The 10,362-nt window shown below is 39.3% G+C and overlaps 3 protein-coding genes across 5 annotated transcripts; 1 reads left to right on the top strand and 2 right to left on the bottom strand.

Annotated features, from left to right (window-relative positions):
• On the bottom strand, positions 990-3,291 carry LOC107619563. Of its 3 annotated transcripts, none has more exons than XM_021111450.1 (7): positions 3,063-3,291; positions 2,833-2,927; positions 2,091-2,170; positions 1,961-2,028; positions 1,724-1,836; positions 1,406-1,467; positions 990-1,307 (listed from the first exon to the last, which is right to left on the bottom strand). In XM_021111450.1, exons 1-7 carry the CDS (start codon positions 3,190-3,192, stop codon positions 1,013-1,015), a joined length of 843 nt encoding a protein of 280 aa, XP_020967109.1. In that variant the 5' UTR covers positions 3,193-3,291; the 3' UTR covers positions 990-1,012. The 3 variants fall into 3 exon arrangements, with proteins under 3 accessions (XP_020967109.1, XP_020967108.1, XP_016177340.1); XM_021111449.1 differs by having other exon boundaries at positions 990-1,310; positions 3,063-3,285; XM_016321854.2 differs by having other exon boundaries at positions 990-1,310; positions 1,961-2,016; positions 3,063-3,283.
• On the top strand, positions 7,545-8,912 carry LOC110266830. The gene is made up of 3 exons (XM_021111863.1): positions 7,545-7,668; positions 8,070-8,626; positions 8,718-8,912. The coding sequence occupies exons 1-3, from the start codon at positions 7,545-7,547 to the stop codon at positions 8,910-8,912; spliced, it is 876 nt and encodes a 291-aa protein (XP_020967522.1).
• On the bottom strand, positions 9,383-9,823 carry LOC107615512. The gene is made up of 2 exons (XM_016317570.1): positions 9,722-9,823; positions 9,383-9,622 (listed from the first exon to the last, which is right to left on the bottom strand). Exons 1-2 carry the CDS (start codon positions 9,821-9,823, stop codon positions 9,383-9,385), a joined length of 342 nt encoding a protein of 113 aa, XP_016173056.1.

Below are 10,362 nucleotides of genomic sequence, written 5' to 3'. Positions count from 1 at the left end.
CAACCCCGAAAAAAAAATTTAATATGATTTAAATTTTTTTTAATATAATTTAAATTTTTTCATGTAATTTGAATATTTTTTGTATAACTTGAATTTTTTTTATTATATTTAACTTTTTTTAATATACTGTGGAGGTTTTTTGTGAGCCTTAGGGTGCAGTTCAAAATTGGCTAAAGTTGACTGCACTCCTTATTAATTACCGAACGGAATTGAAGGTTAAAATAAGATTTTAGTCCCTACAAAAATTTTCTTTTGATTTTAATCCAATAAAATCTTTTCTGTAGAATTTATTGTTAATTTGCTGTTAAGAGTTAAGACTGACATGACATGGTGTGACATATCTAGCCACATCAATATTTGAACGTAGAGAAATTAGATATTGGAAGAAGCCAAATAAGAACAGGGGCATAATTGAACTTGAGGATACTCAACAAATCTTGTTGCAAGAGGACAGAAGCCATGGTGGCTGCTCGAGTTGGAGGGGCCCACAAGAGAAGGAATGACAGAGAAAAAATCAACGGAGGAGGTTTATAAGAGAGAAGAATGATTGGAAAAAAGAAAAAGAGATAGTATAACACTGACTTAATTATAGTTAGTTTTGCTTTTTGTAATTAATAATTTTTAAATTTTAAATTAAATTAAATAAATTTTATCCACATGACGTAAAAGTGATTGGAAAGAGCAAGAACTTTCATTTACTCTCAGAGCAAGTGAGCAACTAATAATTTCTCTTCAACCTTCAATGTCAACATTAACCTGCTGCGTTACAAAATAACCATAGTGATTAAAACAGAAACTTTTTAAATTTTATTAGACCAGAACTAGAAGAAATTTTTATAGGGACCGAAAATTTATTTAAACCAAAAGTTAATTATGAGTGAAAATGGAGAACTATGACCCCCTTAAATAAACAATGTTCAATATGATTCACGATTTGGCACCTATGACCCCACTTAATATTATGAAAAAATTACAGTGAAAATGGAGAAGAAAAAAAAATAATAAAGGATATCTACTCATTTCCATCAGAGTCATCATTAAATATATACATGTATGGAATCACAGTAGTGCGATCAATTAATTCATTTTCAGAAACCTGAGAATTTACCCCAGGTGAGCTCCAACCTAATCTTTGTATGTAAACAGCATCATATGCTTCAATATTCAATCCTGAAGCAAGAAACAGTTGAATCTCATACACAAATCTCTCTGTTCTTGCTCCCAGAAAAGGCCTTGCTGCTTCAGATACTGATGTCTTGAACTCCTCTTGTACCTTTTCAGGTGCATTCATGTGTGACTTCTGCTCTCTTCTGGAAGTTTAAGAATTAGCAGAAATCATAACTGATTTGGGATTTGGCATACTCAAATGATGTTAAACCGGCTAAAGATGCACGAAGAAACTTACTTTGTCAATGATGCATTCACCACTCCAAAAATATGGTAAACAATGATGTCAACATCTTCCTCCTATAATTTAAGCAAAAAGGAGGAATAAGTTAAGATGGACAACTATGCAATCTTCTATTGCCCTTTTATTTTTCATTCACTAAACAAAAAGACCAGAGTGAGAAACCGGAAATTTCATTCATAATTTGGCAGCATTTTGCTAATGAACTTTTTCTTTTTTTTTTCCCCAGTTACAATAAAGAATCAGAGAGCTGCAAACAAATTAAACTAACTAAAGAGAATTCATAAAAAACATTAATATGGTACATTCATTAACCTGAATAAGAGCTTGAATTTCCCTTCTTAACCAACCCTGAAGCCAGCTGTTTGGCTGACAATACTTACGAGATTTCCAATAATGTGATATATTGAATACGTCATCCAAGAAACCTAATCAAAGTTAAAAGCAAAGAATATACTCATATAAAGATAACTAAGATGGATATGAAGTAGAAGACAGACAGACCATTATTGAGCACAAAATTTGTTAAATAAGCAGCTGTAGAAGGAAGACCTTGTTCAGTGTAATAGCATTGCAATCTATATCTGTGAGCTCTCGACAATGTAAAACTGCATACACAACTATAAGGGCTCAGTAAAGATACTTCTACTGAAACTTTAACAGACTTACTGATCAGACAAACCTATACTCAAAATCTTCATTTAGATAATGCCGCTGAAAACAACTTCCATCAACTCCATGTATTATAGAAAAGTTTTCTGTCTGCATATTAGAGAAACAAGTACAAAGTCAGCAGCACATTTTATCAACTAAAGACTCAATTTGGCCCGTGAATGCCATAATCACATGGCGTGAGTCACTAAGGGACCGAATTAGGTCAGAGTCAAATTTTTGGGGGACCATTGAGTCACAGAATTCAATCAACTATAGGGAACTATTTCGGGTCAATTGAAATTTGAAGGATCAAATTCAGTAACAATTAACTACGGGGAACTACTCGAGGTCAGTTGAAATATGAGGATCAAATTTAGTCACAAGTGAAATTTGAGAAACCAAATTCAGTGCTTATTCCCATGTTATCCGATCATAAGTCAATAATCACCTTCAAACATTTTGGATCCCAAAACTGGGAGCAATTAGAAGTCAATGATTAAAATTCTTATAAAGGGGATTACTTTAGTGGCCAAAGAAACAACAATAACAATAATAATTATCTATCTTGTGCCTTAAGGGCGTATGCTAAGTTTACAAATTTAAAAAGTTTTCATTAAAAATATAAAAAATTTAAATTTCTAATGCATTTGTTTTGCATTAATTAAATGAAAATATTTAAAACTTTTCACTGGTAAATTTATCATCTGCTCTGAACACACATGTTAGCTAAACCCTGAATGTATTTCCAAAAATTTGAAAAATTAGGAAACCTTGCAAAGGGGGCATTTGACAGAAGAAGGTTGAGAACGGTGCTTGCTGGCAACCACCTTGGTCCAGCGTAAAATGCAATTGAAGCAAAACTTATCTGCAACACAAAAGAACAAGCTTAGTTACTAAGTATTATCCCAATGAATCTCCTCTTGGTATTAAACCAGAATTTTCCCCAAAAGACATTATTTGTTTAATGGCGTCCGAACGAAATGAAATGAAATGAAATTACGGAAGCATTTGTCGAGGTAGGAAGGTTGAAGAGTGGGTCCTAAGCAAATTGGGCAGCAGCTTCCGGTGTCAGTGTCGTCCTCCGACGAGAGCGACTTGATAGCGTGAATCGCCGCCGCGTCGTCTTCCATGTTGTGCTCTTGATTCTGCAGACTTTACACTTTCATCGCAATCATCAAACACTCTTCCGCTTTTTAATAATTTTCTTTTATTGAGTTATTTTAAGGAGTTAATAGTCAAAATCGTCTTTGAAAGATATCCGATCTCCATCATGGTTTTGAAAATCGGACCGAATCGGCTGGTTCAACCGGAATAACCGGGAATCGGTGGCCTAGCCGGTCCGGGTGACGGAGATAACCGTCTGGCAAAAAATCGGTGAAAAAACTGGTCGAACCGGCGGTTAACCGGCAAATCGAAAGAACCGTCCGGTTTTTTGGCGGTTTAGTGGTTTGCAGCTTCAATGCCAAAACGACGTCGTTTTGGCTTAAAAAAAAAAAAAGAAGAAAAGGCAAACGCGTAGCGCCGAAACCTAACCCACTACCACTAACCCTAATCTCAATCTGAGCTCAGCTCCCCTTTCCCCTAACCTAATCTGCGCCAGCCTCCATTCACCCAGCAAGGCCACCATTCGCCACCGACAACCATCGACAGCAGCCGCGACCACCACCGGCCGAGCCCGCCTCCTCGTCGCCGAACGTCACCTAGCCCGACCCTCATTCGCCACCCACAACCATCCACAGTAGCCGCGACCACCACCGGCCGAGCCCGCGTCCTTCTGAATTCGGTAAGACTCTGTTCTATGCTCCTTCTTGATTTTGGATTTTGATTTTCTGAGGTTCTGTGAGCTCGCCTGTTCTATGCTGCCTTCTTGATTTATGATTTTGATTTTCATCATTGCTGTTGTTGATTTTGAATAATGAATATGTTTTGCTACTTCTGTTTGTTGCTTAATGATGAAAATTTTTTGCTGCTTCTGGATATGCTTGCTGTTTCATTATATTCATGGTTTTCTGAATCATTGCTGTTGTTGATTTTGAATATGTTTTGCTGCTTCTGGTTGTTGCTTAATGATGAAAATTTTTTGCTGCTTCTGAATATGCTTGCTGTTTTATTATATTCAGAATGATGAAAATTTTTTGCTGCTTCTGAATATGCTTGCTGTTTCATTATATTCATGGTTTTCTGAATCATTGCTGTTGTTGATTTTGAATATGTTTTGCTGCTTCTGTTTGTTGCTTAATGATGAAAATTTTTTGCTGCTTCTGAATATGCTTGCTGCTTCATTCGGTTTCTCTGTTTTTCTCTCTAGATTTGTTTCCTCTGATTCAATTTTGTGTATATATGTATACATTTTTGTGTAAATTGTGTTGTTTTGAATTTGATTTGTTTTGTTTGAATGGTGCAGTACTGAAATTGATCTGGTTTTGAAACTTTAATTAAAATAAAAAAAAGAAACTGATGATCCTCTTCTGAGCTCACTGTCACCACGGTCATTCCTCCCTCGCCGTGTCTCCAGTAAGCCGCTGCTTCTTTAGTTTTGATTTCTAAGATTCTGGCTTCTGAGTTGATTTTTTGTACTAGATTCTGAATTGTGATTGTGTTCTGAGTTGGGTTGTTCCTTAATGTGAGTCTGAATTTAATTTGAATTGTTTCACTTAGTTTTTCTGTTTCTGGATTTGGAGGTTGAGTTGTCTGTAACTCTGTATTCTGAGTTTTTGTTGTTGAAAAGCATTGAATTTGTTGAATCTAGTTAGGGTTTGGTTAGTTATAAGAGGCTTGTTGCACAATAAAAAATTTCATTAATGTGTTATTCAATTGAATTGTATATTGGCAAACGGGTTGAACCCCGGTTGAACCCCGGTCGAACCACTGAACCAGTGAACCAGTCGCCTCACCGGTTCATTGATCGGTCCGGTTCTCGCAACCTTGATCTCCATTTTAGTCCCCGAAAGATAAAATTAATCAAAATCGTTCCCGAAAGTTACTCACGTTGCTCAAGTTTGTCCTTCCGTCATATGAGTTGGTGATGTGGCTAACGTTTGCTGAGCTGGAAAGTTAAGTGCCAGCGTGGTAGACTCCCAAACGACGTAGTTTCATTCATCCACCCCCAAATCAATCGAACGACGTCGTTTATGCTCCAGAGTGGGATATTCAAATGTTCTTCCCTTCTCTCCTCTGATAACAACCCTCTTCAACTTTCGCTCCAAAACCCCTCGTCTTCTCTTTACTCTGGTATTCTGCCCAAAAATCCTTTGATCAGAACCTCGTAGCGTTATTGACGATTCTCGTGCGTGTCGAGGCTTGTAGAGGAGTTGGCTCTACAACGTTGGATAGTTGGAGGAGCTTGCGGAGGAGTTTCGTTGTTGGAGGAAGGAACAGTAACTGCCATAGGGTAAGGTTTAATTTTTTTGATAGTTTCTGTTGATTTTGCAATGTTGCTGTTCGTTGGTTTAGGTTGAGTTAGTTCTAAGAACCATCTAGTGAGAGTAGGGTTCGGATTAGGAAGAACATGTTCTGTATGTGTTTGCCGTTAGGGGTTTCCTGGTCGTTATGCGGTGGGTTTTTTCTGGGGAATGGAGGGTTTGCGATGGTTATGTTTAGGTTGTTTGCTGTGTGTTGACATGCATGTGTAAGGCTGTAGTTGTTTCAGATTTTGTTGTTGACTACATTTATTTATTTTTGCACTTGTAGATGGAGGGTCCTCCTATGACGTTTGTATTTCACCATGATGGGAAGTTTAAAAAGGATGAGGGTGGAAATCTGTACTATGAGCCGGATCACACAGAGGTGTTAATGGGAGTTGAAGCTGACACACTTGACGTGTTCTTTGTGAAGGGATACTATGTGGAATTGGGATATGCTGAGGCTAGGGAGTGTTGGTGGAAATCTCCAGGAGTTCCCCTTGAATATGGGCTGAGGAGGCTGGCCACGGATCATGATTTGATTGCAATGGTGAAGGATTGCAGGAGGAACTTCAACTTGATCAACCTGTATTTCGAGTATAGTGTTTCAGAGCCATGTGTGGTTGACGAGCAGGAAGAAGATGTCCCAAAAATTAAGCCAACCCAAATCAAAAGCCATCACTCTCAACCCACCAAGTTACCATCCCACCAAAAAGCATGCTCTGAATCCACGAAGGCATTAGCTAATGGTAGCAGATCATCTCAGCCTTCAAAGTTGTCTTCTCAGTCTACAAAATTTTCTACCCAACCCACAAAGGAACCAAGTCAGCCCAGTAAACTGCATACCAAGCCCACTAAGCAACCAATTCAGCCCAATAAGGAGCCCATTAAACCCACTGGACCATCCATTAAGTCCACGGGTCTATCATCCAAGCCAACTAGACCATCATTTAAGCCCACCGGAGCATCATCTCAGCCCACCAAAAAGTCACATCACCCTGTGCAAACTCCATCACAGCATAGAAAATTTTGTAGTCAGCCTACCAAACCTACCCCTGCTCCATCTCAGACCAGAGGAAAGACCAAGGTCACTACCACCACAAGAGCAGGAAGGCCTGTGAAGACATTAGAGGTTGAAGAAGACAGTGACTCTCATTACTCCTATGAGAGTGCTGAGGACAGCCTTTACAAACCTCCAAAGGTAGTAGGAGATGATGAATCTAGCAGTGACAGTGAGGATGGTGTGAATTCTACAAGGCTGAACAAAAAAAAAGTGAGGTGAAAGAGAAGCACAAGCCTGCTAAGACCAGATTAGCAGAGAAAGAAATAGAGACTGAAGATTCAAGCTATGAAGCTTCTGAGGATGAGGATGAAAGTGACTCAGGTATTTGGCTAGCTCAAGTAGTTTGTAGTTGTGGATTTAATTTTGGTCACATGAGTAATTACTTTGTACTTTCGATTTGGCAGACCTAGAAGATAACAACCTTGAAGATGGTGATTCGGATCTCAACTCATGGCACTCGGAGGACTCAAGCCAGGAACTGGACTCTGATGAGGAATCACCAACCGTATATCCTCAGTATAATGACAAGGCAAAGTGGACAAATACTGACGGCGTGTGCTCAGGATGCCAATAATCACATCTTTGTCGTTGCCTATGCAATTGTCGATGTGAAAAATAAGGACAACTGGAAATGGTTTCTGGATTTGTTGCAGTCAGACCTTGGCAACTACAATGATAACAAGTTGTGCATCATTTCAGACATGCAGAAGGTGAGGACAGTTTTCATACTCGTATTCATAGTTTTGGGTTTTGTTTGATTTAATGAAATATAATTATAGGACTAAATTGATTTAATAATCAACTTTGAGGGATTCATTTGACTAACACTCTTTTCGGGTTTCTCTGTATCTGTCAGGGACTAATCCCAGCAGTGAAGGAAGTCATGCCCATGGCCCAGCACAGATTTTGTGTGTGGCATCTGTGGCAAAATTTTTCAAAACAATGGGGTAGCACAGAGTTGAAAGACCTGGTCTAGGAGTGTGCTAGATCAAGAACACGTAATGAGTTCGAGAGGAACATGAAGAGAGTAAAGGTCATCAACGAGCAGGCTTGGCAGTATCTTGAAAAGTGGTCGAAGGAAGCTTGGACTAAGGCGTACTTCAGTGAGGATCCCAAGAATGACAACATTTGCAACAATGCGTGTGATTCAATGCTAAAATAAAGCATGAAAGGACCAAGCCGATTTTGACTTTGGCTGAAGAGGTGAGAAGAGTAATCATGAAGAGCATGGTCGATAACAAACTGAAGTTTAGCACTTATCAAGGAATTTTACCCCCGGTTCAGCAAAGCAGACTAGAAGCCATGACAAAGTTATCTAGTCGCTGGGCTCCCCAATGGTGCGGGGATGATAAAGAGGAGTTGTTTGAAGTACATGGGTAGCCCACAAATGTGGTGGTGGACTTGGGGAAGCACACTTGCACCTGTCGTTTCTGGCAACTCACAGGTAAATCATTCTGACCCCATCACTCCTTCCCTTAGCCTGAAGTAGTAGGAGCTTGTTTTTGATTTTTTCAATACGTTTGTCTGTTTGTACTGGGTACAGGGATGCCATGTATGCATGCAATTTCAGCCATTCAGGACAAAAATGGTAAGAGGACTGAGGAGTATTGCCATGAGTTTTTGATAATGGAGGCGTATAAAAGGACATACTGTTTCAATGTTAACCTGGTGAAAGGACAAGATCTGCGGGAGAAAACATCCTCACCTGCCCCTATCCCACCCCCAATTAAGTCAAAACCTGGGAGGCCTACCAAGAAGAGGAGAAAGGACAAAGGAGATCAACCAGTTGGGTCAAGCACCAAGATGAAGAGGAAGTACAACCCAATTAGGTGCATGCATTGTAGTGAAGTTGGACACAACAAGAGAAGCTGTGCAAAGAAGAAAAAGGAGGATGCTGAGGAACAAGCTAGGCAAATGCAACTTCAGCTTGCCATTGCTAAAGGGCCTGCTCCCCCTACAGATGAGCCAAACAACAACAATGAAGTTCAATCACATTCTGCCCCTCCTCCCCCAGTCCAGCCACAACCTGCTGTGGAAGTCAACCAACCAGGAGGAACCCCACCAATGCAACATACCCAACTGCCTGTTCAAGACCTTCAGGTTATTTTATTTTATTTTAATGTTGCTTTTTGTTCTCCCCAATTGTATTTGTTTACTTGAAGCTAAATGGTTCTGCAACTAGCCTATGCAGGGTGCAAAGAGAGGCAGGCCACCCAAGTTGCATGTCATCAAAAGCAAGGCAAGATCGAATGCCTCCAACCAGTCACCTGTGGCCATATCTGCTGAGACATTGAAAGGAACAACTTCCGCCACTGCAAAGAAGATGCAAACCTTCATGATATTCGTGCCTACTCCAGGCTTCAAGTGTCCAAGAAAGAAAGATTAATATGTTTAACTAGAAAATATATTTTGTATGTTGTTACAACTCTGCTTTTTGGGAACATGGCTCTGTAAACTGGTTCTGTTTTAAGGATCATTTAAGTTAGGCCTAGTATGTTTTTTTGATTTTAGTAAACAATGTTGTCTGAACTTATGCTTTGGATTGCTCTTTTAACTTCTGGATCCTTGATCACCCCTGTGGTGTGTCTACTAAGACAATATGATATCATTATAACTATGATGTTTGTTATGGATTACTATGATTTTGACTATTCTGATGTATACATCTTTTTGGTTAAATTATCATGTATTCTCAGTGAAACCCATCATGCTTAAACAACAACTTTATGTTACATTAAACACAATTAAACCATAATTTCATTCATAAATAATATCATCATTACATATCAACTATTTCAATTTCAAAGATCTAACAACACCTCTAAAAAACAAGCACATAACACTCCATCTGTGGCTTTACTTGGAGATTAATGTGAACAACATTGATACACACAAGACAGTGGCCACGACCACCGCAACTAACATGAACATTAGCAGCATCTTCATTGCTCTAACCTCACCCTCCAAGCTATCCAATCTCCATGACACATTCAGTCTCCATTCATCATAGTCCCCACCAACCTCTGCATCAGTTTCTGCCCCTACTACATACCCATCTTCCTCAACCCACCTAAAAAAGTTGCAGTGGCTTCCCTTCTGAATATTTTCAAAAAAAAGGAGAATCAACTTCAACTACCCAGCAGAATAGACATAGGAATATGAAAAACAAGCTTAATATATCCTAACCTAACTCACCGGGTATCTCGCACAGGTGTGGAACAACCTATCTGGATTCTCTCTTATGCTGGATTTCTTGATTGTCGTCTTCAACCCACAAAAGCAAGTCTGGTCCTTCATCTTCCTCCTCCGTCGCATGGAAGAGTTCGACTCATGGCTACCGATAGACTGCGATGGCAGGTCACCATGCGGCTTTCACTCATCATAGCAGCGACTCCTCAAACATACATCGTCATCTACTATGAGAATGACGCACATTTATTCTTCAGATTGGAGGTTAGGTTAGGGTTGTGACTTTAGGACTAATTTGACTTAAATAGGCAAACATATCTTATTAGCATTAACCGTTGTCATGCTGGAATCTACCACGCTGGCACTTAACGTTCCAGCTCAGCAAACGTTAGCTACATCACCAACTCATATGACGGAAGGACAAACTCAAGCAACGTGAGTAACTTTCGGGGATGATTTTGATTAATTTTATCTTTCGGGGACTAAAATGGAGATCGGGGTATCTTTCAGGGACGATTTTGACTATTAACTCTTATTTTAAGTTATTCAGTTAATTGGTCGCATTTACGTTGGTCCCCCAATCTTTGTCTAACACAATTGAATATTTTCTTTTGCGAAAGCATCCTTAGTCTATTATTGCAACATCA

This window comes from Arachis ipaensis, chromosome B09 (genome assembly GCF_000816755.2).
Source record: "Arachis ipaensis cultivar K30076 chromosome B09, Araip1.1, whole genome shotgun sequence".
Taxonomy (NCBI): Eukaryota; Viridiplantae; Streptophyta; class Magnoliopsida; order Fabales; family Fabaceae; genus Arachis; species Arachis ipaensis.
The sequence above is the reverse complement of the archived record's forward strand: the minus strand, read 5'-3'. Positions and strand labels throughout refer to the sequence as shown.

Coding starts and splice junctions, on each gene's coding strand:
- LOC107619563 (XM_021111449.1), bottom strand. CDS start 3,192: ATGGAAGACGACGCGGCGGCGATTCACGCTATCAAGTCGCTCTCGTCG. Junction 2,171..2,832: donor TCAAATGCCCCCTTTGCAAG/GTTTCCTAATTT, acceptor TCTAATATGCAG/ACAGAAAACTTTTCTATAAT. Junction 1,311..1,405: donor GTGAATGCATCATTGACAAA/GTAAGTTTCTTC, acceptor TTAAACTTCCAG/AAGAGAGCAGAAGTCACACA.
- LOC110266830 (XM_021111863.1), top strand. CDS start 7,545: ATGAAGAGAGTAAAGGTCATCAACGAGCAGGCTTGGCAGTATCTTGAA. Junction 7,669..8,069: donor CAACATTTGCAACAATGCGT/GTGATTCAATGC, acceptor TACTGGGTACAG/GGATGCCATGTATGCATGCA. Junction 8,627..8,717: donor TGCCTGTTCAAGACCTTCAG/GTTATTTTATTT, acceptor TAGCCTATGCAG/GGTGCAAAGAGAGGCAGGCC.
- LOC107615512 (XM_016317570.1), bottom strand. CDS start 9,823: ATGAAGGACCAGACTTGCTTTTGTGGGTTGAAGACGACAATCAAGAAA. Junction 9,623..9,721: donor ACACCTGTGCGAGATACCCG/GTGAGTTAGGTT, acceptor GAAAATATTCAG/AAGGGAAGCCACTGCAACTT.